General features: G+C 31.9%; 3 protein-coding genes and 1 long non-coding RNA gene across 4 annotated transcripts; 2 read left to right on the top strand and 2 right to left on the bottom strand.

Moving 5' to 3' along the window:
- The first annotated feature begins 5,219 nt into the window (after window positions 1–5,219).
- Window positions 5,220–6,373, top strand: LOC135194804 (uncharacterized). The gene is made up of 3 exons (XR_010309989.1): window positions 5,220–5,368; window positions 6,007–6,153; window positions 6,312–6,373. It is a non-coding gene; the product is annotated as an uncharacterized LOC135194804 (long non-coding RNA).
- A 2,606-nt stretch (window positions 6,374–8,979) lies between these two features.
- Window positions 8,980–12,626, bottom strand: LOC113392612 (uncharacterized). Its single transcript, XM_064220790.1, has 9 exons — window positions 12,533–12,626; window positions 11,580–11,654; window positions 11,073–11,154; window positions 10,798–10,981; window positions 10,200–10,421; window positions 9,852–10,001; window positions 9,710–9,781; window positions 9,475–9,600; window positions 8,980–9,189 (listed from the first exon to the last, which is right to left on the bottom strand). Exons 1-9 carry the CDS (start codon window positions 12,624–12,626, stop codon window positions 8,980–8,982), a joined length of 1,215 nt encoding a protein of 404 aa, XP_064076860.1.
- A 1,038-nt stretch (window positions 12,627–13,664) lies between these two features.
- LOC135194811 (uncharacterized) lies at window positions 13,665–20,101 on the top strand. Its single transcript, XM_064220789.1, has 10 exons — window positions 13,665–13,825; window positions 14,711–14,797; window positions 15,311–15,489; window positions 16,384–16,431; window positions 16,610–16,669; window positions 17,721–17,792; window positions 18,295–18,451; window positions 18,906–19,121; window positions 19,846–19,950; window positions 20,027–20,101. Exons 1-10 carry the CDS (start codon window positions 13,676–13,678, stop codon window positions 20,099–20,101), a joined length of 1,149 nt encoding a protein of 382 aa, XP_064076859.1. The 5' UTR covers window positions 13,665–13,675.
- An 81-nt stretch (window positions 20,102–20,182) lies between these two features.
- LOC113392613 (uncharacterized) lies at window positions 20,183–21,665 on the bottom strand. The gene is made up of 2 exons (XM_064220788.1): window positions 21,654–21,665; window positions 20,183–21,394 (listed from the first exon to the last, which is right to left on the bottom strand). Exons 1-2 carry the CDS (start codon window positions 21,663–21,665, stop codon window positions 20,255–20,257), a joined length of 1,152 nt encoding a protein of 383 aa, XP_064076858.1. The 3' UTR covers window positions 20,183–20,254.
- Window positions 21,666–27,502: the final 5,837 nt, after the last annotated feature.

Below are 27,502 nucleotides of genomic sequence, written 5' to 3'. Positions count from 1 at the left end.
GGTAGGTTTTTGTGGAAGCCCGTCTTCGTATCTACAACCCACTCATCAGATATTCCACCGCCAAACAATGCTTAGAATTATTGTGTTCCAGTCTGAAGGGTGAGTGAGCCAATACACACCGAAGGGAAATAACATCTCAGTTCCCAATGCGGTGCATTTGGTTAAAAATTTCTTATACCAATATCTATGGGCGGTGGTGACCACTTACCTTCAGATAGCCCAGTAGCCAATCCGCCTATCTATATTAGAAAACAAAAAACATATCCGTACCTATAATATACACATACCTTTAGACCTTATGAACTCTGAAGACATAAACCGTAGTCCGTAGTTTGGATTATCGACTTAGTGTTATACAATTAAATGAAACCTTACATTAAGGCAAAAAAACAAGTACTATTTTTATATACATTCTTAGAATAAGAACTTTTGAGTAAAATACTACACACTGATACAATGGTACTGTAATTAAATAGTCTCCTACAGACAGAAATTATCACTTTACCATGTTAGTTGTACGTTAATTATAACCGGTTTGGAATATAGATTCTGATTCGAACGATAACGTTTGTTTCGGTGCTATGTACACTCGAACATTTTAAATATAATGTTGCCATTTTCGGTTGTTAAAATTAAACGGGATCTTAGTAAACAATCAGATTATATATGGAACGGGATATCCCATCGGAAACAATACACAAAACACACCGACTTTTATTTATTATTAGAAGATTTTGATAACCTGTCTCGCGATACCATCACTTCACCTCGACCATGGCAAACTATATATGTAAACCAGCTAAAAATTTAATATCTGAAAGATTCCAAGAAAAACTTTAAAGTGAGTCCAAATTTAGTAGCGAATCCGTTAGTCATTTACGGAATCAAAAAATAAAAACTTACAAATGCTAAACTTAAAGGAAACTTGCTCTTGCTTGGAAACAGAAACCTGAAAATCAATTTCAATATTTCTAACTACGAAAATTGCGAATTTTATACAAACTTATCCTCAATTCCACCCTCATATTGTCAAAAACGCTGTAATAACTGTCTATGAGTCATAAGAAGAAACTTAAACAAGAATTTTCATAATTCGAACATTGATAAAACGCGAATTTCAATTAACAGACTTTCATCTTCAATATCAAGATACCCTTAAGGGGTAAATTATCTAATACCTATTTCCATAATTTTAACTTTAAAAAATAATGAACTTTCAATAAAACTCTACTAATATTAACATAACTCTAATTTTTTTTCATATTTCTAATATGAGAAATGAAGAATTTCCGTACAAACCTTTATACTCCATTTATCCTACATTCCATAAGGAACTCCTACCGCTAGCCGGTCTGGTTACGCGTTATATGTATTTTAAAAACATTATAAAGTTAATTTTGTGTATGCTGTATGAAAATCAATGAATAGTAATTTCGCGCCATTATATCACTAATGGTTTTATTTTTATCAAGTAAATTAATTGGTTCTACATCGAATTTCCAGACTCAGAGTTGGCTAGTACAGGAGGGCAAAGATCTCAAAGTCCTGATCACACTGCCTTTTGGAAAATAAGTAAAGCTGTTGGTCCTGCACGTGTCAGATGTCAGTGAGTTGTTAGGAAATCAGCATCTCTATCGTATATGCTGATAATCTTTCGGACTCCAAACATTCTATAACCGACATAATACTTAGCATTAAGTAAAATAAAGTATGCTATGTTACACCACAATATCGTGTTCATTAAGTGTTGGTCGTGTTGCTTGGAATTACCAAAACATACCAACTTTTGAGCAACCGCAGCCGTCTCGAAAGTTTGCGCAAACATCACGTTTCCTAGAACTGTATAGCATTTCTTCAATGAAAATCGATTAATCGCAGTATGAGATACCTGATACGGCAAATAAACTGGTATTTTTTAAATTTTAAAATATCGATCATGCCCGGAAAGGTATGGTAGCTTATTGGATACAATTAACGTCAAGTCTATATCCAATTTACAATTTCAAAGTAAGGTTTTTTATTTCGTTTTCTGCACACTACCTTAATATAAATAAACAAATATTAGACAACATCACATACATTACTCTGATCCCAATATAAGTAGCTAAAGAACTTATGTTATGGAAAATCAGAAGTAAAGACGGTACCACAAACACCCAAACCCAAGACAACATAGAAAACTAATGAACATTTTCTACATCGACTCGGCCGGGAATCGAACCTGGGACCTCGGAGTGGCGTACCCATGAAAACCGGTGTACACACTACTCGACCACGGAGGTCGTCAAAATTAAATAAATATAAATGTATCCAGAGTAATAAATAATATGATGCTGTTCTTCTGATCGATTTTCAGATCCAGGCAGTCATTATTAAAGGTGATTAGACACACAAGCGTCCTTCACTCACTATAATTCAGTGGGATGTGAATACTATCGTACCAGAGAGAGTTCATGCGAAGGACTATGGGTTTTACTTGCTTTCCAAGACAAAATAGTTTAGACTGTTTTTTAGGTTAGGTTGCTAACGAGAATATCTAGACGGAAAACTCATTAACTTTTTTATTTGCTCGACCCAGAAATGAAAGCTAGTATCGCGAGATCTACAGTTTTATAAGTTAGCTTCTATCATACAGATAGACATAAGAATTTAAAAAATGCGATACAAATCTGGACACCTTACATCGTGTAGATTTACTGCACTTCTAAAAATCAATTAATTGTTAAAAACTTCTATTATTTTTTTAGATAAATCATGAAAGCTAAATCACAAACCTATCCTAGTATCTTGAGTACATTATACAGCCCTAGTGTAGATATTCTACCGGCTTACAGTAATACATTTTGTCATATGTTTCGGTTTGAACGGTGAGCAAGAATAATTTCACGTCCTTATAGATCACGTAGGAGGTGGCACATTACTGCAGTGGGATTCTGTAAGAAATCACTTCGTATCTCACTCGTGAAATATTGACAACCGACTTACAGTGATACGCTATTTTGATATGTGTATCATATAAATTTTATAATTATCAGAGTCAATTTCGTATATCAAGCACGTGTTCTGCGGTGAGTTTCTTGTTACAGAACACCCTAAATGGTGTTAATTCTTATTCCTTATACTTCAATTTTCCACTTACCAATATCAGTAGACCTGTTTGTTCTGCCGTCCTATTATAAATAATGATGTATATATATACTAAAAAGTACAAATATAGAAAATAAATATGTGATTTAAAATTGTGTAATCACCGCGATCTTCCACGTCCTCGTGAGCTCTCAATTCAAACCGACGATTTGCCTTGCAAATAATGCGGACATCTGTGAAATCGTACCAGATACCGCATTCAAATCTGAGATAAGTGAAAACAAGCAAGTATAACGAAGGCGATGGATAACATTTAATACCGTGTCAAATCGTTTTTACTACTTGTAATTGTATTTACAGCTTGTTGCATAAACTTTAAATATAATATACGGCACAGTTAAAGTGTGCCGTAAGCAATTTAAGCAATTTGTTAAATATAATATAATTTCATAGACTAAGAAAACCCGATAGCAAACTCTATAGTTGTTTTCATGTGCAATTTTAGTTTATAAATCATTTGCTCAGTGCCGAAGAAAACCATCGTAAGGAAACCTACACAATATTGTGGATGAAATTCTGCTTTGTGGTATGATCTGGATATTTTAAGCACATTAAGTAAATGTTTAGCGACATTTATAAATATACTATTAACGTTAAGATTATATAAAAAATCTGCCTTTCATTAACACTTGAATTGAAATTTGAAAATACACGTTAGCGCAATCATGAAATCGTCGTAGTTACCTTTTTTATGAATAAAAAGGGAACACTTCTAATAAAATAGTAATGAATTTATGCTCGCTTTCCTCTATGATTTTAAAAAGTGTAGTGTTTATGGCCTTACTGAAAAGACTTAAATTGCAATAAACAATACTTAGTTTGCTCTTCAGAGTATTGTGTAAGGGACTGGAATATGAATAACAGAATTTTGTTACACATAAGTAACCATTGAAATTTATATCAGAAGAACATAACTTATCAGATGAATTGAAGTAATTTGTCTTATGTCAGACTCAGACTGGTTGAATCGATTTTAATAAAAATAGCTTGAAACTAAAAGTACAAACATTGCAAATTATTGAATCGAATTTTGGTTCATGGTGTGTTCAGACGGTTGAAATCGCTTTCGATTTAGAAATTGATCAAAGTTAATCGAAAATCGGAGCGTGATATTAAAGATAGCTATATATAACTTCACAATGTAGTATATAATATTTTAAGGTGGGTAGGTTGTAAGATCAAATCTCGTCTTAGAATAAAATTCCAAACAAAAATATATATAATGTTTTTTTTTAAACTAATGCTTTTTTGGTATCATAACAATGTTTGACTTTCCTAATTGGTCATTAAACTGTATATCGCCTCCACATTTAACAAACCTTTCAAGGGTAAAGTTATGTAACTTATATTTTAATGTAACATTTACCACCCCGTGGGCGCGGCGACCGTTCACCTTCGCTTATAAAGCGCATCAATACTGAATAGGGTGTGAACCATACCTATTTTTGGTAAAAAACGTTTATTAGGGTGAACACGACTGTACTTTTAAAAAACCAAAACCCCGTATCATTGAAAAAAAAATCGACAAAAAAATCGCCTAAGTCATAGTAATATTATTTTTTAAATAATTATTATCATATTATAAAAAAGGCTGCATTTTTAAAGTATATCAAACACAATACTTTATATTCAGACACAGCACAAAGACAAGTTTTTAATGAATGATTGAATTAAATATGTCATAATAGATTCTTATCGCCAAATTTTATTGAATTTTATACACAGAAACGTCTCATGTGGATCAACATCCTACGTGTCTTCGTAACATTGGCAGAATATTTTGCACCTAACTAGCGCAGACACGCGCCATAGATAAAGAAAAAAGTATAATAATGACAACCACATTTTAGTTTATTTGTTTATAATTTATGTGATTTAAATCGAAATTATCTTTATTAAAGTTGCTACTGAGCACTACTGCTGACTAAATGCAAATTTTGATCAATATTCTAAAAACATTGAAATGTATAAAAAATTATCTGTAATATAATTCGGTTTATTTATTTTCTTTTAATCTAAATGAAACAAACACATCAAAATCTATTGAAATGGCTGTACCACATATACCTCGTAACTCCAGAGATTGGGACTCCATCGACATATTTGTGTTTTCAAATGGACAACAATATTCGCCTCCAAGAAAGTATCATTTGGAATCTGACGATTTGAAATGCTGGGATGCCACTAAATCTTTCTTAGCAAGATCTCAATATGGCTCCAAGTAAAATATTACGTATTATTATAAATAAATAAATAGTTATAGTTATTTATGAGTGAAATCCATAACGTCATATAGGACAATTGAATATACAATAAAAAAGCCTTTAAGTGTCGACTACTGGTCTGATCGCTCATCAATTTGGCACAACAATAACTCACTCTCCACTTTCAGTTACATAAATTCGTCACATTAATCATTTAAACGTACTCGCTCAATGTTTATGTAATGTATTTGTTTATATTACTTCTGAAACCCCTATCTAGAAAAGTACTTAACCGTTCAATTGCTTTATTTTTCATACAGCATGTCTGCATAAAAAATCCTTACACATATTCGAATCTCCAAAATGAATATCTGATATTATAGTTCAGCGTTCGTTTTATTTGTTCTCTTTACTAACAGTGAGTTTTTACTCAGTATTTGTATGTAGTATATGCGATAGATATAAAGTGATAAATTACAAACAATCACATATTGTTAGCATAGTGAGAGTGACGGTAGCTTTCTCTTTCATTCTAACTTTATCATGTAATAAAATATTTTACATAAATAATGATAAGGATGATATTCATTTGAGTATAACATACTCGTGTTGAACAAGATAAACGACTTTATTGTTGCTTTTTTTTTAATTTAAGGCATTCTGCTATAGATCTTTATTTACTAGACGGGAAAAAAATTGAAGGTCCTTTAGAGCTAAAGAATTCTGCAGCTTACGTTGCCGTCGAACCACCAGACACGTTTATTCCAGCAGGTTATGAGAAATACCTGTACAAAGCATCCAGGTGAGACGCATTCAATTAAAATATTTCTTATACTATATATAGTATAATTATTTTATTTTATTATTTATTAACAAATGTGTAGATTTTATATTTGAACAAGATAAAATATGTATGAACTGACACCACGAATAGTTTTATAACAGTTTTGTCTTCCACAGATCCTGGGAAAAACGCCAAGGAAAGTTATCCAATAGCTATGTAGTAGAAAGAACAGGTAAAAAAGATTATCAGCACTGCTTATAATGTACAACATTAGCAATCTGTAATATTTTGTATTTAAAGTAGGTATTTGATTTTTAAGTAGGGTTATATGCATGTAGTAGATTTAACTAACCTAACATTTTGTAACTCTCTCAGCAACCCACCAGGGTGCTTTTAAATTAAGAATTACATCTCGAAAATTAACGATATACTTTTAGAAAATTGTACTATCCGTACACCATTTTTTTTTAACATATTAATCGGATATAAGGCATTTAGCGAGTGTCGTACTAAAACTATTAAAAGCGAAGAAAAAAAGAAGTAGTGGAAAGCAATTGTATTCAAACTGTATCCATTTATATGAACTTGGTAGTAGGGCTTTGTACAAGGCCAAGGTTTACCAAGAAGCGGCAGTACTCAATTTTGTTGTGTTCCGGTTTGAAGGGTGGTTGACTCAGTGTAACTACGTGCATAAGAGAGAAGAGTAAATATTTCTTAAGGTGATAATGTCCAAAGGCGATGGTGACAACTTACAATCAAGCCTATTGGTCCGCCTGGATACCTACTTTATAGAAACATAATAAATTATATTATAGCATGTTTTTGCAGATAAAACGGGGACATTTTTGGACATCACTACGATAGAACAAATAGAGAGGGTTGTTTCTTTGAAATCGGTATTGCATTAATTACAATTATTATAATAATTAATATTTATATACGTCTTATATAAATATTAACTACCTTTATAAATAATTGTTAATTTTTTATTTCGACCAACAGGATACTTCTATAGCGGATCCAACTAAAACAGACAATCAGCCCCAAAGAACTGTCGAAAAACCTACATTTTCCAAATTGAACTCAGCTAAGATTGACAGATTATTTCAAAAGAAAAAACCTAGTGACAATGAAAGAATTTCAATTTTAAGTAAAAAGCGATTATCTCCTTCAAAACTCACTAAAAATGATTTCGTAAAGACAAAAAACCTACTCAGACCCCAAAAATGCGCTATTAAACAACAACCATTATCACCCCAATATTCACGGAACCAAAGAAAACCAATTCGCGGAAATAGAGTTGAATGTAAAACTAATCAAATAAGAAATCTTTATCCCTTACAAACAGAAAATAATGCTAAATTGAATCCTAATATCTTAAATAATACGAATGTTAGAAAGGATATTATCGAAAGTATACCTAATAAAGATTTAATAAATGGGTCAGAAGTTTACAAAAACAATCAAAGTGACGATAAATCAATACTCCTTGAAGCAAATCCAAATGAAAAAATAATAAATGGAAATAATAAAAAAAAAGTATTTAAAGTAAGTAAAGATAACGAATTACATGATATGCTAATTCCATGTGACACGAACAACGCGACATCTAAATATATGACCGGTGAACAAACCGACCAGTTACTGCTCGATAGTAACAAACAAAATCTTAATATAAAACTCAGAATAAAATTAGAAGATTTAGGAAGCCCATTGCCATTTGAAGACAGTAATACCTTAAAAAAAGATAGATCACTTGTTACATTAATAAAAAAAGAAATGGCATCCCAGATAAACATCGATGTAATATTAGGTAAAGATATACTAACTTTAAACAATTGCTTATTTCTAAATGGAAAATCTAAAGAATCTAACATAAATAAACATGAAGAATGTGTTCCTAGCAATGATGACCTAAAAGATATATTCGTTCATTGCACATATGACAACTTTTATCCAAAACTCCTAAAAGAAGATTCACATCGACAAAATATTTTCATATTACCGAGAGAAATGAACGAGCATTTAATGAAAAGGTAACATAAAATTGTCATGACTTTCTTAAGTCTACATAGAAAATTGTTGTATATAGAAAAATTATTTATTATAAAAATATTAAATGAAAGCTTTTATAATTTGAAAGATACTATAGAGTGTGCAAAAAAACCACTTCAAATTAAATAGTCCAAACAAAAAAGATCTTTCACGAAAATAAAAACGAATTGATAACCAACTCCTTCTTGGGTTTAGTCGGTTAATAAAAAGTTTTCTATTATGTATATATTGCTCGTGTTCTTTTTAGCAACTGTAAATGTGATCACGAAAATGTTGAAACGGTCGACAAGGGAATTCAAAAGTCATTATCTAGTTCTAGTGACGAAGGCTTGAAGTCAAGTAAAATTGACAAAAACAAAATAGAAATACACACTAAATCAAATTTACTATCTGAGTTACAAGATGACGTGAATATTGTACATACAATTGTCCCGATATTGATCCCCAAAACATTTGATGAAAAGTCTACTCAGACGGAATGGTGTAATGTTGTGGTAAGTTTGTGCGTCTACAAACAAATACACAATAATTTCCTTTTTTTTCCTTTTAAATTAACAGATACAACAATTAATACCAGCTATTATATAAAATTAATTAATTTAATTTAAATACTTAAAGTACAATTTGATTATTATCAATGAAAATTAACGATTTTACTTATTTTTCAGTTGCAAGCGAAAATTCACGAAGAAGGGCGTTACTCTTTTCACTTACCAGCTTTGTCCTTGCTTAAGCAATATAACATCAATCAAATATAGTACATTTATTATTTACCTTTTTCACAATCCCTTAATTATATTCTTGGTATATTTTACTCAAAAATATAATAACGTAGAGCAATATATCGGGTATCTTTTGGATTCCTTTGTCGTTGGAATGTAGTTGGTCGTAATAAGCCTTTACTTTTCGGGCGAGTATGTTTAGAGGCTTTGGTCCAATATATTGCAATTGCAATTCCGATAAATATTGCAAGCTTAGCGGTGACATTGCCATCATCACCTTAAAACGAATCGTAGCAAATTAATGTTAATATTTTCAAATTTTAACATAAGTTAAGTCAACCGGCGTGCAACTATAAGGAAAACGCAAACATAAAAAAAAAACTAATAAATGTAATTAAAATTATAAACTATAATTTTCGAATGTAGGGTAGTGCGGTCTGGAAATAAAAAAAGCAGACACATCAAAAATAAAATCAATCAAATAAATAGAAAGATGGAATTTAAAGGTACGGTAAACCCGTCTGTGGAGATAATTAGAAAATTTATAAGTTGATAATATTACTTGAGCAGTAATCCCTGCCATAGCTTCAGGGTTAATAGCACTTAAATCTGAACCGTCCACTTCCGCTAAAAGTAGGCCTAATCGCGAAACATCTCTTGCATTCCAACTGTATGATTTGCCGAACGCCTGCCAATATTATAAGAGCAATTATACGAATGGGCGAATATATTATTTTTTTTACTTCAGATTTTATAACTATGTAGCATTTCAATTTATAATAATACAATATATGTACCTGCGTCTTGCTCATCATTGCATAATAAAATCGACGTTGTAAAGGATCACATGCTCGAATATGATAAAAGACCTGAAATGTTTTTATATACGTTTTCTTTTGTATAGTATATTAATAAATTACAAGGTAATTTAAATGATACCTGATGCGATAGTTGTAAGTATGTGTTCTCAGGGATTTTTCTCATGAAGGTCATCGGGACTCCACACAGTAAGTTATTCATGAGGTTTAAATATCTTGGCTCCGACCAATACTTGTTTATTTTAATGTACTTACTAGCTACCACGCCTACCTTAGAAGCATATATATTTTATGACACATTATTATTAATAATATTATTTTATATATTTTGATTCTATTCAATAATAATTACAAGCTCGGGTAATAATGTAATGTTAACTAGTTGTTGATTATATTTATCTCACTTAAATATTTGCTTCGTCTGGGAGGCAACACAATAATTTAATAAAAAGCTATTGATAATGCACACCTGATGTCTGTCCAGATCAGCGTGGGTGCCAATATAAGTCAGAATCCTTTCATCGCTTAAATTAAGTCTAGCCATTTCTCTCCCAGTAACGTATTTAAACAATGGTCGGTACCGTTCTAAGGTATCATACGTGATTAAGCGGGTAGGTTTGCCTCGACGTACCACTAGCCAAGTAGCTGCAAGCTTTTCTCGGGCTATCTTCATCATTGAAATCGTACGAGCCTATGGAAATTATTTCACAACGCAAAATGTCAATGTGTGTGTGAGTGTTAACCATGTAATAATTCCAAATAAGGCCGATAATCAAATATATTTTATCAGAGGAATAAAATTGCCAGTCTAAATATTTATCGATACAAATTCTCATACGTTAAATTACCATAGTAATTCTTAATATAAAAGGTAACAGGATTAGGAGAGACAACCTTAAAAGAAAAATCGATCTTTCGTTGTGTAACAATTAAAAGTTAAAGATGTTTTTAATAACGACTTGCCTTGTGATACGAACGATATTAAATAATTATAAATTCAAAGTTTGGTATGAAATAATTGGTAGTCACCTAAAATTTGTATGAAATTTTAATTGAAATTTACTAACAGATTTTATTATGTAATCAGCTGGTAATCGCGCTATATCCGAAAGAGTGCCATAAAGAAAGATGGCGAATGCATTAACAGCCGTCTGCATGAAATCTCTCGTTATATTTAATTCAGAATGTCCACGATGCACTAGTTCTAGCGGAGGGAGGTGAACGCCTCTTTTATTGTTAAATAATTCAGCTCTAAGATGAAAAGCAATATAATTTTAATACTTCTGTATTTTAGAATTTAAATAAAGTAACTCAACTTTAGATAATGAAATTATTTACAAACCTCATGAAATTCCCAGCGACATAATTTCTCAAATTGTCGGAAACATTTTCATGTGTTAAAAGCACTTTGGGGTTTTCTGTATCTGTGTAAATAGAAATTGTTAATATTTCAGAACAATAATGCGGTTCTTTTATATCAATCACATCGATATTGTACGACAGTAATCATTTCAAGTTACAAGTAACGAGCCCTAAAAATCATTCCTATAATTTTTTACGCCACTTACTTGCGACTCCCAAAGTTAGGAAACATTATTTATAGAGGCACTTTTATGTTACGCATAGATAATTCCGCCATCCGTAAGCAAAACGAATAATTTCTTGGATTTAGTACAACATTAACAGCCTGTAAATTTCCCATTGCTAAGCTAAGGCCTCCTCTTTGAGGTGAAGGTTTGGAGCATATTCCACCACGCTGCTCCAATGCGGGTTGTGGATTGCTCCAATGCGGGTTGGTGGATTTAGTAACAAGACATCAATGAACAATCGAGGAAAAGAATTAACATACCGTCCAATTCTATGTTGTCACCGTACAGAAACTTATGGAGATAACTTTGAAATTGATCGAAAGGATCTTCTGTAACTGTAAATATATTTAAAAAATCTCAATCATGTGCGAGAATATTCAATTTTCATATGAAAAAATACGTAAAATTTAACATTGACGGACTAGGTATGATCAAAAAAGTCTTATTAAGACTCTGAAGGCCACTAAGCTGCATCGTCGAGATACCTTTGCCTGAATAAAGGCCGACTAACAAAATAAATTCCTGACTCGAGTTATTCAAACTTCGAGCAATTGCAATTCAAAGTTCGACAATCATATACTAGATATTAAAATTTAAGTTATTAATATGTTTTCTTAATGTTTCTATGTTAATCGTTACTTTGTGGTAGGGCTTCGTGCAAGCCCGTATAGGTATGTACCGGCCACTCATCACATAATATTCTTCCGTCAAACAGCGGTACTCAGTAATAATTGTGCTCCAGTTTGAAGGTTAAGTAAGCCAGTATAACTACAGATACAAATGACTTAACATCTCAGTTTCGTATATTAAAGAATGATTAATATTTCTTACAGCGCTAATGTATGGGCAATGATGGCCACTTGTCACCATTTTCCCATTCCTATTATTATTAGGCCATTTCCCCGTCCGCCTATTAATATCAAAAGGAAATCATAAATACGAAATATATAAATCATACTTTGATCAGTATTATTCATATAAGCATTAGCGGAAGCTTCCGTTATGTTTAAATTATGAAATGTTTCATTATCAGTGTTCGTTCTCGCCCATGGCAAATTAGTTGTTACACTTTGATACACACCACATTTATATTCTGAAAAAAATAACAATTTAATAAAGAGTCTTGATACTAAAGTTGATATACGCTAAAGATTTAAGGTTAGGTTTTTAAACTGCGGTTTAATTCCGGCGGATACTAGGATAATAAACTTACAGCACTCTCCGGGCCATAATCTATTCAATAGTGTGAACAATTTCTTGATGAGTGTAGCAGTATTTACTGCGGGTGTTTCGGCAGAGGTTGCCATCGCTAAATTTACAACTAGTATTTAAAAAAACGATTCAAAATAATAAAAATAAAAAGGAAAAGTTAGAGCTTCCACTTTCCACTCTTGAATTTGTAATTCCAAAAATCTTACGTCGTGAAATCGGTAACTACACTGTTAGTCAATCGGTTCTATTGTTTCGAAGATGATTCAGTTGGTGGTATTTCGCTTACATGTAAGTATATAGATAACGATATTAAAAAAAAAACATACAACTGACTATTTGTTAAAATTTATTTTGTACCGAGTGTATGTTTTACTGTAACAACCTTTATAATGATTAATTTAAAAAAATAGGGATGCGTCGATATTCTACACTCTTCAGCTTATCTTAAAGTAAATTATTAATTACCTCTATTCTTGCTATCGTCAAATTTTGCAATCGTGTATAATGGATTTCTATACGCGGCGCTTAAAGAACAATGAAATCCAAGGAGTATTAAATAAAGAAACTTTACCATGTCTCGAGTTACATATAGGCAAATATAATTAACAAAACACATAAATCAATACAGCCACGCATTAAAACTCGGAAATATCCTGTTTTTTTATGTAATGTGTATATCTGTACGGAAATAAAATGGGAATGTTACATAGTATGATAAAAGATATTTTTTTATGAATAATTGTAAATTGAACCCTGTTTATATAATAATTTAATTTAATTTACAAAATCCAAATTTCAGCTTTATGACGAGATCTAGAATGGAGTAAACAGATCGATAAATGCAACGTCGGAAGACCTCCAGTCAGATGGACCGATGACCTGAAGGCAAGACATTCATGCACTAGATTGTTGCAAATACTTATTTTGAAAAACATACCTTAATTTTCAAGTTATGTTATATATAAACCACAAAAAATACAAAAGAATTTTAGGCGTAGGTTATTCTATTTTAATTTATTTTCAAAATAATTAGTTATTCTATATTTTTATGATAACTATCATCATCGTGTCAGAATCAGAGTTTTGACACTTTTGATATATAAAAAATTGACAATGTAACGATACTAAAGCCCTGTTATTTTTTATGAATAATATTTTTCTAATGTTTTTAGCGACGTCGTCGAGCGAGTCCGAGGATGAATATTTACAATACAGAAGCTTTAGATCCAATTCTTACCGAAGAACGCAATTCCATCCAGGATTAGAGAATCCCTTCATTTATTATGCTCAAGTTGTAAGTGATCGTATGATTACTTATGATATTGTTTTCCGTAGGATTAACAGTTTAATACGGAAACGTGTCTTGATAATATATCATGATAGAGTTTTGGACATATATAAAGCATTAGTTATAGATAATAAAAAGGATATTGCATCGTGACATGACAATCATAAAGTATGTATTTTCAATGCGTATCTATAATATATCTATATTGGAAGAAAAGAGGACAGTGCTACTATTGAGTTAAAAAAAAAAACATATTTATATGTTATTATATGTTATTAGAATAGTAATATATAAGGCTTTAACAATTACACTTAAATGATTGAATCTTAGATTATTCTAAAACTTAAATTGATGAAATATAACAACTTAGTTATTTTCGATATCATATGTGACCAATTATTTACCGTCGCTAGAGTCACAAGGTAACTGCCGAAGAGCGAATTCAACAAAGACAAAGAACGAACTATAGATTCCATAGATCTAAGAACACTACAGAGATGAAAGTGAAAAATGTCTGTTTCCGTGAAGGTCTTTACCTTCATTATATATAGAATGTTATTTGAAACGAATAGTCGATTAATTTATGCGTACAAAGAATCACCATATCACCTTTATTATGTTGATTCATCAGGAGACATAAATAGTATATTAATTCAAGAGCTAGCATGTATAGACTAAATTTACCTTAAATACAAACAAACAAGCATGCTCTTTAACTTAACCCATAATGATTGTGTGTTTATGACAATCTTTCGGACCACAATTGGACACTTTTAATATCATTAATATATTAAACAAATCAAGTATGACAACTGCATTAAGTCTTTTTATTACTTTAAAAAGGCGTTCCGTATCGTTTCATGTAAATGTATTTGTATTTTATATTTGCAGAAGCCGAAAAGACTTAACCGAAGGAGCAGAGAAAATGAAAAGTACAATTCGAACTGTTTCGTTAAAGCGTTTCGTTGGTACACTCAGGTGACTGCAAGAATTCTTTTCGTGTAATTTAAAAGGGAGCTTTGAAAGATTGTAATGAGTTTTTGCCTTCAATAAAGTCTGGAGTCTGAAAAGTAGATAATTTTGTAGGACTTTGTGTCAACTCGTCTGGTTAGGTGTCAGTCACTCGTTAGTGATTCACCTTAATGTTTTTATTTTATATAACAGAATAAAGTTGGTGTAATCTATTCTCTGTCATAGAAAAGATTATTGTCCTTTTGGAGAAGCAGGTTTGGAGGAGCATTCCAACATGCTATTCCAATGCGGTAGATATACATGGAATACATTTACATCTCACATATGCGATTTCCCCTCGATGTCTTTCTCCACCACCAGGCAAGCGATAAATTATAAACAGAAAGGATGAAAACTCAATCAAGCTTGCTTCTTAAATCCACAATCTTCAGTTAAGACCTGGATCAAACATTTAAGTTGAATCACAAATTCTATATAATGTTAGGAAGAAAATAACATGTTTCCTAATTTAATTTTTAGGAACATGTACCATTTAAAAAGACAAATTCAACGAATAATGTGATTAACAAGGACCTAAAAGGCTTCGCGACGTGGCTTGATGAGAAATATAATGAATATCAGGACACAAATCGAATCGAGAAAACTCAATGTATTTTGAATCAGAGCTCCACGCTCGAGTTAATTAGTGGCGCTGAAATGTACGTAAAATGTGTTGTTAATCACCAAATTATTAGTGACGGCAAGTGACACATTTTATAACTTCGATCACGAACTTAGTTATAAATGTTTGCTATTTACCTATGTATTATATAACACACCAAATACATAATTATGTATAATGTGATTGGTAATTTATAATAAGGTGATTACTAAGCTGGTACTTCAGAAATTTTTACGTTATCATTTTATGAATTAGGAGTCCTTATTGGTGTAAATTTGTGATTCTTGGCAAATAAAAATACACTTGACGTAAAAATAATATATAGTTATGTTGACGCTTAACATTTTATTTTTATAGAATATATAGGCGGACGGGCTAACAGGCTATCTGGCAGATGGTCACCATCGCCCATATTGACACTGCGCTAATGCGCACACTAACTTTGGGAATTAAAATATTATGTCCATTGTGCCTGTAATTACACTGGCTCACTCACTCTTTAAACCGGATGGCCCATTTAGCCGTCTGCCTACCTGTATCATAAAAATAAAATTATGTCTTTGGTCCTAAGCCTGATCCTATCTCCGGTTGTGTCTGTTTTCCGATTTTTCAGATTATGAGAATCATGACAAGAAAAGTTCACTTGTATTTGCAGCCAAACTTGTGTACTTGTAAAGATTAGCCATTGCGAGCGAATAAAAAATATCATTATTTTTAAATGGACTAATCTTTAAAAAAAAATAGAAATGCCATTATTTTTAATGGATCTTTAAAAAAAATAATAGAAATGCCCCGTTATAAGGGATTACTAACATTCCTATTTACCCCTCCATTTAAGCTTAAAGTAGTGACGACAAATGGTCAGGATCCATCGAATAATAATACCTCCTAAATTTTATAAATGTTAAGTGACCTTTTTTTAAAATTTCAGTTACGACAATAAAGTACCAGGTTCAAAGAAATTTCCAATATTGAGAAGGTATGACCAACATCCTATCTCACAGCAGATACTAATATTTTAGTATTTAATTTTTATCCCTAACATCATATCGAGCATTTAACAAAATAGTAGCATCAGACATTACCACAATGTCTTGGAAAGCATACTTTAATCACTCTATAAAAGGACATAACTTATAAATACTGATCAATTTCAGCCCTTGGTATAAACACCGAAAATCTTCAAGTAAAAGAGAAGAAACCGATTTTACTGTAAAGTAAGTACCAAATATATCTGTATATGTACGCGCTATACGAGTATATGGCGTTCCGAACTACCACTCTGTTCGACCGAACTGAACTGCAGACTTTTCACCTGACATTAGTGTGTCAATGGCATTCATTCGGTGTGGACGCATATAGGGCGGCGCTAATAATAATTCGAATCGAAGTATGACTTAAAAATTAAGAAAATTCGACGACGTCGCTAATTAAAAATTCAGTAGTTAAATATGTAAAACTATTTGTGGTTAAAGTGATTAAATACCGAGCTAATATTATTGTAATAACAAAATAGAAAAAAAGCTTTTAAAGACGGCGCCATCCACAATCTGTTAAATCTATAGGAACGATATATTGTTACACTACGTTGAAAGAAAAGCATAAGTGCCATGAAGCTCCCAGCGCTTACGACGTTTTGAGTAACGAGACAACACTGTTATCTGTAAACGATCCAGCGATATATTTTTTAATGTTTGATTAGATGGCAAAATAACGATTTACCACTGCACCAAAATTAAGATCTAACTCTGATCAATATTAGAAAAAAAATTAACATGAACGATTTTGTCTATTGTAGAATATTGTATGTCAATTGTAAGCACCTATACAAAAATATAAAAGCTGAATCGTTTTTAAAGCCACTGATATCATGAACTACTAAATGGATTTAAAAAAAAAGAATGTTTTCGATACTCCATTGCAATTCTTGATACATGGACCCCATGGACCGTTGGTTATTTTAAAATCACTCTATGATCCATGGCGGCGTTGCAGGAAAGTTTAACGCGAGTGAAACCGCGCGATGCTAGTAATAATATAAAAATCAACTTAACTTTTTGTATTTTACATATGAATACATACAAAATGTATATACATTGCACTTGTATAAGGAAAAATATATATTTGTATTTTTATATTAAAATATGATTTTAAATACGTTTACATTTAATCTTATTAATCGCGATTTATAAATTCGTTACGTTAAGATTAACACGAATAAATTCTGTTGCAAAATGACATCAATTTCATTCTATAAATATTTTGTAGGTCAAATCAAAGCATCAAAATCATTTTGAAGCCTAAAAACTTATCCCGTGCAACTTCAGAATGCTGTCAAAGGTAAATAAATAACTTTAGTAACTTTTTACTGGCCCGGGCTCAAATTTAAACCCACCTGCAGATCGGCAACCATATAAGTTAGCTACTATAGCAACGAGACAGTCAATCTATAATGAGATTAATAGTATATTACATAAAATATAATCAAAAGAAGCGAGTCTGATCAATTTCTTAATGTAATCTAATTAACAGTTAACTCGATAACTATTTAGGTTACGGCTACACATTGGGGTTTAGAAAATTATAAATGTAAATGAAGCGAAATGACGCCTTGACATTTATACATCAAAAAAAAAAAACCATTTAAATTTTCTTATGTTTTTATTATTTATTCGCGTCGTGTTAAATTTTGTTTCGTAAGCAATATTCGTAAGCTTTTAATCTATTTTAATACTTCCTTAAACATGTTTTTATCTACAAAACGTTACATATAAAAAGGTTGCTTTTAAACTGAATTTAAAGAAGAGTATAAATTTATACCTTTATATTTTCATATTTTTAGATCTGATTTACAAAACAACGCAATTATATCAAACACGAGTGCTCTTCACATGAAGCTAAGACCCACATCTAGAAGCTTGACGAGTGTTCTTAAAGAAAAAGAAATATACATTATACCTTTTGACGTTCTTCAAGACACGAGCCATGAGGAACTAAAGGTCATATCACAATATTTTGAGCCCGAGGGTCAATTCTACTAAATAATTGTTATATTATCGTAATCGAATCAAAACGTTATCGTTGACGTTTAACCGTATTCTATTCTACTAAAAGAATCGTGTATATAATTAGTAGAATAATTGATCTCCAGTTACGATTCAGCTGAGTATTGTTTTTGTCGAATAGTCGAATTTAGATCGGATTAGAATCGGGAATATAACGTTACCGTTATAAATTTGTAGAATTTTCCCCGTGTTTCTAAACATTTCTAGGAAACGTGACGCAAGCTGTAAATAATATCTGTGCGATTATGTCAATTTTAACACATTTACGCTCGATAAAAATATACATAAATATACTTTCTAAATTTGGTAGAATGTACTTTGTTAAAGAAATGCTAATTCTTATTATAAATAAGGATAATACATCTTGATTACATTGTTCCGTTTTTAGCATAAAGTCGACGAAATTAACACAAACGAGCGAAAGAAATTACGACAAATTTTCCCTATGAAGTCAATACGAACGGTAGAAAATAAAAAAAGGATTGATGTATATTGTCAATGTTCACACACTAGCTTTGATAATAATACCAGTGAACTTGAGAAAAATAAACTTAATACTTGCCTTTGTTACAAAAGAAAATCAGAATATGAAGTCGTACGAAAGGTGATGTATATGTTTATAATATTTAAACTAAGAATGTTATGCATTATAAAACACCAAATTGATTTTTTTGCGACATATTCAGGCGGGCGGCCAAGTATGGCTCCTAATGGTAAATGGTCACCGTCGCTCATACACATTGTCGCTGTAAGATAATTATTACCTACATCACCAATGCACTACCAACCTTGAAAACTAAGATCCTATCTCCCTTGTGCCTGTAGTTACTCTGGCTCACTTACCTTTGAAACCGGAACAGAAGAATACCAAGTATTTCTGTTTAGCGTTAGGTACTGACTTATTTCATTCTAGTAGATCTATTTTCACTATTAAATCTATCTTTGATGATGATGCCCTCCTGACCTACTTTGGCTAACCATTCTCAAGGAAGACTACACCAATGTCCAGGACATATCAGAGTGCACAAACTGTAATGGCACACACTTGTGCACTTTTCCCGCGCAATCATAACTCGATGGGACAGCTATTCGAAACGATCGGAGAGAGTCAAGGAAATTACATTATAATTAAAATACCTGAATTAATATCGTAGTAATCTTTCGTTTTGATGCGAATAATTACACTTTATTAATAATAAATAATGTAGATTTATTTACTTCAATTCTTTACCCTTGATATGTTTTGGTAGTAAGCTTATCTCTCGTCTTTTAATTAGGTATGTACATGTAACACGTTTATTCAAGTTTTTAATATTTAAATTCAACAGATTGCAGTAATACCAATATCTCAACCAAATACGAAAGACCACGAGCCACCTGTATCAACATTTGTTACCGATAGCGTGCAAACATCTGATTATTCAATTAACTTAGTAAGTGAGCTTTTATCAAACAAGAAAGTGTCTTTTATATTAACATATTATACAATATATATATATTACTTTACAGGAAAACGATTTAACTCGCAAAAAGCCGGTATTCGTGAAATTATTATGTCCACATAAACTGGACGTAAAGGATTAAATTATGTAATTACATGCTTTACGTTAAAATATTTATTTTATAACTTTACAATCGATTAATATTGGAAATAAAAAAATAATATCGGTAAAAATGATAATTTTATTTACAAAAATTTAAGCGTATATTTACATATATATTCCAACAACATTAAATTTAATGGGGCACACCATAAGATGAAGAGGGCTTAGATTGAGGTAAAAATCCAATACTCTCTGATTCACTAGCTCCACCGAATTGAACCTGCGAGCTGTAACTCTGGCTTGATCCAGTCGACAGCGGTGAGTTGTGAACGAATGATAAAACTTCGATACTGGGCTTCGCGTTCTCCAAAGAAACACCAGAAACTAGTGACAGGTATCCGGCATCTCTGGCTGAAGTATGTTCAGCATCTTTTATGATGTTCTGTACTCGTGATACGACCGTTTCGTCGAGAGCCTCACTGTGTGTTTGTTGTTGCTGTGGGCTATTGTACTGGGCAAAATCAGCCTGATAGCTTGATTGGCCAGAATTGCCATTTTGTTGACCTGACGACAAAGACTGACTCGGAGCAGATTGCTGGTATGAATACCCTTGAGTTTCTTGCTGTTGATAATATTGAATAGGGGCTGGCTGTGGTTGAGGTTGGGGTTCAGGTTGAGGAGCAATTATAGCAGGAAGAGGGCGGATTGGTTGAGGGACACCGTATGAGGGGCTGGGTTGTGGTTGCGGTTGTGGTTGGTATATAGGTTGTGGTTGGGGAATAGGCTGCGGTTGGTATACGGGTTGTGGTTGAGGAATTGGTTGTGGTTGGTATACAGGTTGGGGTTGAGGAATAGGCTGCGGTTGGTATACGGGTTGTGGTTGAGGAATTGGTTGTGGTTGGTATACAGGTTGTGGTTGGGGAATAGGCTGCGGTTGATATACAGGTTCTGGTTGAGGAATTGGTTGTGGTTGGTATACAGGTTGGGGTTGAGGAATAGGCTGCGGTTGATATACAGGCTGCGGTTGAGGAACAGCTATTGGGAGAGGACGTATCGGTTGCGGAGGTCCATAAGACGGGCTAGGTTGAGGCTGAGGTTGATACACTGGCAGGGGTTGGGGCACTGGCTGAGGCCGATAGTTTGATTGCGGTGGCTGTGGGACTGATGGTCTTTGGTAATTGTAACCATTTGAAGAATGATGACTGTGATGGTGCGGCGGTGGTGGATGATGTGCAGGTGGGGCGTAACCAAACACCGGTGCTTGTGTCGCTGGACGGGGTAAGTGGTACGGCGCCTCAGCCACCACAGCAGCTACTAGCGAAATTAATACTACCTGAAAACAAAATTATCTAATTAATAATGATATAAACAATAATCAATCATATAAAAAAAACCATAAACACGAAACGATACAATTTTATAACGAATTAATTCAAAAAAATCTTTATACTATAAACAAATGGTTCATATCCATTAACAAAATAAACAAATTATTCTCATTATGATTGACTATTTGAATAGGCAGAAAGTTGACCCGAATCGCGTTGACATTAGGCCGTGTGTACATTTTCACTTTTGTAACATCTACTCACCGTGTGTCTCATGTCTCCGATATGTTGAAGTCAGTGTGCGATATGAACAGAAACATGTTCTTTTTATACTCACCACCACCACAAACGCGGTCCATGAATGAAGGAGATCACCATGAACGATTGCACAAATCTCGTTTTGATATGTGATTTTGCTACCAGTTTAATATGACGATTTACAATATTAACCGCAATCTATTGTTGTATTTTTCACTTAGATACGTTTATTGTTTTTTTATTTGACAATATTTACTTATCTGTTGCGAAATTTGTATATCTTTTTCGATCTTCAAACGTTGAGTAAGGTAGTGTTTCATTTAGTTAAATATTATTACAATGTAACTACCGATTGAGTTAGCCGTATTGATCTTTATCAAATATCATTTGTATATTATAAATTTCATATTTTTTTAATGAATATGAACTGTCATATTATTTACTGCATGTTTTCTTTATTATTAAGCTTAACTCTAAAATCATAAATATATATAGCGCATAGTTTTTTTATAAACGAATTTATCGTAATTTAAATATAAAAACATCACCATTTAATGTTATTATTAAAAATCTTAGACGTCGTATAATAGTTGAATTTAACAAAATATAGTGAAATCATTTTTCGCAACAAATAAATAGAATAAATAGTCAAAGCTCAACTTCATCAAATATAGAGGAACAGTCAAATAATAGAGGCGACAAACACAATAAAACACTTCAAAAAAATTTATAGTAGGCTCAAATAAATAAAGACTGTGCGACTGATATTATACTTGGATGTTTTTCGCAGTACATATTAAGTAGTTTAATTTAAAATTAACAAGTAAATTTATTTCAATATGTTTTTAGTATTTGATGTAATCTAAAAGATGCTTATAATTATATTATTATTTCCCATAGTTTTTTTTTTAACACTTAACATTGGTCGCAAACATTTTGGTTATGGAACCTATTTAAAATGATAGACGCTTTCATATTAAAATTAAATTGCATCTGGCATAAGCATAATCTAGTATTCGCCTGCGGATTTGCTCTCCCTTTTGGAGATTGGCTGCCAGGTATTATTCACACAATATCTTTATAAATTATATAAACTATATTATTTTGATGCCTGCGTGTTATATAAACTATATTATTTTAAAGTTTCATTAAAATCCATTCAGTTTTTGTGTGTAAGAGTAACAAACATCCATACATACAAACTTTCGCCTTTATATTATTAGTAAGGAGTATCGTGAGATGAAGTGAATAAAATAATAAATAACCAAAAGTACAAACGGATTTGATTAAAATGCTCACTTTCTTATGTTCATCAAAATGCATTTGTTAAGAAGACAAGCGAAATAGGTATTAAAATATTCTCTTTCTTTAACTTTTAAAATACGAAACGCATACAAGATCTGATATATGATTAAGAGAGAATATTTTGCGTCTAATAAAACCTGTTTCTGGTTTCCAATATTCCGTAAAACCGTGGTAAGCGAAAGGCTTACCAAACAATATGAAGTGTTAGTTTTCCTCAAATAAAATTCATATTTTTTATATAATAGGTAGTCGGGCGAATGACCACCTGACCACTAATGTCTATGGTGGTCACCACCACCATGTAAGAAATTTTACGATTCCTTATATCACTAATACGACACCAGCCTTGTGAACTAAGATGTTATGTCCCTTACGCCTATAGTTACACTGGCTTACCCACCCTTCAAAACCGAAATAAAATAATACTAAGTATTGCTGTTTGTCGGTGGAATATGTGATGAGTGGGTGGTACCTAACCAAACGGACTTGGACAAAGCTCTACCTATTTTTGTGTTTTCTACAAACATGTCTAGGCCCGCATGACTAATACGTTAACATTTTTGCTTTTAGTATATTCTACAAGGAAAACCTTGCATATTATACTGCACAGTTATTCTTGCAGTAGAAAAATTGTAACCTAAAGAATACGTAAGCTTTACACCGCGCGCATTCGTTTTTCTACAATAGAAAAGTTTGGATTCTTGACCTTGAGCCCTTTTGTTAGTTCGAATAGCTTAAGGCATCAAAACGTATAATAAATGATGTATATAAAGTAAAACACTTTATTACTTAGTTCCAATTCTTAGGAGAACACATCCTAGTCAAATCGGTAGAAAAAATATTAGGATAGATTATTACAATAAATGTTTCAATTTCGATACTTAATACTCAATAACAATTGAAAGTATTAGAAAAATATTTAAACAATTTAACTTCTTATCATAGTCCAACTTTCATAAGTAACCTATGTCATGATGGAAATAAACTACGAACAAACTCGAAACTCAAAGTCGAAGTATATCGTAAGATGCAAGTAGTGATAGTGACACTGGTTTAAATAATTATTTAATTTTGGAATATAATCTTCATAATATTGAATCACAGAAATGCATTTAAGACATTTTACAATCAAGACGAGAATCGAGTACCAAATTTGATTTTTGTCTTATGATCGGTTGCTCTATTCAAGCAACGGTTCGTTTTGTCTACTAGACATTATTCTGAAAATGCTATTAGCTTGCCTCTTACTGACCAGAAAGACTAATAACGGATATAAGGGTAAATTTTTGAAAATGACAGATATTTAATAAAAAAATGGAGACGTCAATCAGAAAATTATACTATCCGTAACCAAAACAAATCGTTTTCTGAATATTAATCGAGCTTTAGAATAGTTTTGCTGGTGGTCGTTAACACGATATGACAACATACGACGTAGATTTAAAATATACTCGCTAAATATAAATAGTATTATAAGAATTTACTATCAATGAACCAGCAAATCTGAGTAGTGTTAATACGTGAAAATATAATAACAAAACAAACTGAACGGTACATCTAAATACGTAATGCAAGTATCCAAAATCTTTATTTTACCTTGTATTCATCAAACAAGCAATTTCTTAACAGTAGCTAGATTTAAAATAAAGTCATAAAATGATTGACATCGAAACGCAATAATTTGGGACCGTGCCTTCAAGGAATTCGCAGAGAATACTAATGGTACGGGCGTAATTACAAAGGTCATAATTGCTTATCACATAGCTATGGGTACTGCTAGCGATATTGGCTTTACCGGTCGGAGGTCGCAAACAATGAGGTAAGAGTGAAATTTAAGCGACCGGCACACGGTCACAATTTACACCTTTGTATACAACGAAGAGCTGGAATGTTTTGTAACTAACGCAAATATGTTAGATAATCATTTATTCTCTGTGACCTTATACTGTTACTATACTAAATATATTCTAATGGTAATTTATGTTACATCCCATTTCTGTTTGAGATGTCGTATCCATCATTGGTATCAAATGTACCTATTTGCATATCGGCAAATCTTTAACGTAGAACGATTATTTAAAAGAACGTAATGAGGGGATACGCGCGTTTTTTTGATTAATTGTGCAACTTTATAAATTTATTGATACATACAATCATTAACAGCCTGTAAATATCCCACTGCTGGGCTCAGGCTGCCTCTCCCTTCGAGGAGAAGGTTTGGAACATATTCCACCACGCTGCTCCAATCCGCGTTGGCAATTTATTGATAACGAAGCAATATTCCACAAAAGCTATGTGAATATTAGGTGGAAATAAGTAAGGCGAAGGCAAATTACGTGCAATATAATCACTTAAGCTCAAATAGAATAGGTACACGAAAACATAACTAGATTTTACATAATGTGCCGGTAACAAGAAAAAGACTATAAGGTCGTGGCATAGATGAACAACAAAAGACTTCCGAGCTTTTTGTTTTCGACCTTTGCAACTATAAAAAATAATAATAAAGCCCATCTTCTTGCTGTGCAATATTACAAACTTTTTTGTAACGTAGCTAATATAATAAAATATAGTGTCATAAAATCAGTCTGCACTAAATATCACTCTACGAATCAAATAATATATTATTACTAAAATCTGATGCTAAACTACTAACAAATTCAGCAGTGGGCCGTATAAGCTTACGATGCTTCTGGAAAAGTTTTCCGTTTTCCAGAAGTTCTTTAAATTTTAATATTTAATTTTTTGTAAAGCGAAACGATTCTTATTCCACTAGTTTGCTATATTAAAGTAAACGTCAAATCGTACACTGCCATGCTTTACAGATTAATTGCGACTGGAACCAAAACTTGAAACGTTTGAGACCCACGCGTTCTACTCACTGAAATACATTTTCTTAGAATGCCATTATAGATACGCAAGTTACTTACTATCGCCCTCATAATTAGCTCGAAACGAACGTAATAGCAATTTATTTATTTTTTATTTTATGATGGCAAAGAGTCGATGCGTAAGGCACTAAATATAACGTCCCGCCAATTTCTATTATGGGATTTATAATGTGTCATATAATAATTACGGCTTATTTTCAAAGTTTCTATATTTGTTATAATTATTGTATGTTTTTTTATGTTAATTATAAAGTAAAGGAAATACCATATGAAGAAATAATTTATTCAGTTCCTTAAAAAATATTACATTCGTATTTTTAGAACATTTTTAAAGTTCACTACTTAAACTGCTTGGTCGCTCAAAAGAGAGCAAACTTAAGGTTATTTATAAAGCATGCTATTTGTAAATTTTAATAAATTAAATAAATACTTTTAAAAGTTTCCACTATTAAACACAAAATACATATAACTTGTTTCTTATATAAACAGGAAATTTGTTGTCCAAAACTGTCAAAAAAAAATACCACACCAAAATAATATTTTAATTAATACTTAAGAAAAGTAAAAAATATATTTTTCAAGTTTTTACTCTACGATATCCAATCCAAAAATAATAATTATTTTACAAAATATATAAAATGTCGACAACATTTATACTTTTGTGATATTGACCAGGGATGTAATAGTCGTCGTCACGGTAGCATGCGAAAGCGATCCCGTGGCGCTCACCGATGAGACGGAGAGGGTACATTTGGTTTTTTAGTGGGTATTCCGGTGTGCCGCCAAATTGTCACGCGTTTATCCAGCGAAAAAAAAAAGAAAAAAGGGAAATAATAGTCGTGTTATAATATACTAAATGTACCGAAACCATCGGATAACAGAAGTAAACATCTGTCTTATATATAATAAAAATAAACGTATCTGAAACCAGTAAAATATTATTTATATGTCGGTATCCAGATCTGAAATAACATATCAATAAAATTTTAACAAACTTGTCTTAAATAATATTAATAGTAGTAATGTAATGATGACTTTGTGAAGTGTTGCGGTGTGGTGACAAGAGGTGGGGAATGAGTGAGAAGGATTTTTTGACAGTTACTAAATCACATTTGGATTTTTGTTAGCCGAGGTTACAGTAACTTGCAAAAAGAAGATGAGAATATTAAAATAATTAATTTTGCAATGCAATTTAAATTGCAATTTAAGCACAAAAAATGTGTTTTTTTACGACATCACTTCAGAAACCTCTAAAATTATCATTCTATCTATTATAAAAAACCGCATCAAAATCCATTGTGTAATTTTAAAGATCTAAGCATATATAGGGACAGACAGCGGTAAGCGACATTGTTTTATACTATGTAATGATTCATAATACTAATATTAAATGATTTTACGTATATAAACGTATATAATCAATGATGTGTCTTCTTCTTGGAATGTCAACTAAATAATGACAGAAACAACTCGGGCTCTACTAAAACAAAACACAAATGGACCGCACGGAACAAAAGCGCATACAAATTATCGGCATTGTGAATGAGTTAATAACTGTCACTTTAATTAATTATTGATGTATTCACATTTTTTAATGTTTCGTGTGCTACTAGTGCCGTTTGTTTGTAAACTGAGATAAACAGTCGAACAAACGGAATC

Source organism: Vanessa tameamea, chromosome 5 (assembly GCF_037043105.1).
Source record: "Vanessa tameamea isolate UH-Manoa-2023 chromosome 5, ilVanTame1 primary haplotype, whole genome shotgun sequence".
NCBI lineage: Eukaryota > Metazoa > Arthropoda > Insecta > Lepidoptera > Nymphalidae > Vanessa > Vanessa tameamea.
Note: the sequence above shows the minus strand (reverse complement) of the source record. Positions and strands in the feature narration are given on the sequence as shown.

Excerpts from the sequence above, each read along its gene's own strand:
- LOC113392612 (XM_064220790.1), bottom strand. The coding sequence starts at position 12,626 with ATGGCAACCTCTGCCGAAACACCCGCAGTAAATACTGCTACACTCATC. Across the intron at positions 10,982-11,072 it reads GTCGCTGGGAATTTCATGAG|AGCTGAATTATTTAACAATA; the intron begins GTTTGTAAATAA and ends TTTTCATCTTAG. Across the intron at positions 10,002-10,199 it reads CTGATCTGGACAGACATCAG|GTAGGCGTGGTAGCTAGTAA; the intron begins GTGTGCATTATC and ends TATGCTTCTAAG.
- LOC135194811 (XM_064220789.1), top strand. The coding sequence starts at position 13,676 with ATGAATAATATTTTTCTAATGTTTTTAGCGACGTCGTCGAGCGAGTCC. Across the intron at positions 16,432-16,609 it reads AAATTTCCAATATTGAGAAG|CCCTTGGTATAAACACCGAA; the intron begins GTATGACCAACA and ends GATCAATTTCAG. Across the intron at positions 18,452-18,905 it reads CGAGCCATGAGGAACTAAAG|CATAAAGTCGACGAAATTAA; the intron begins GTCATATCACAA and ends TTCCGTTTTTAG.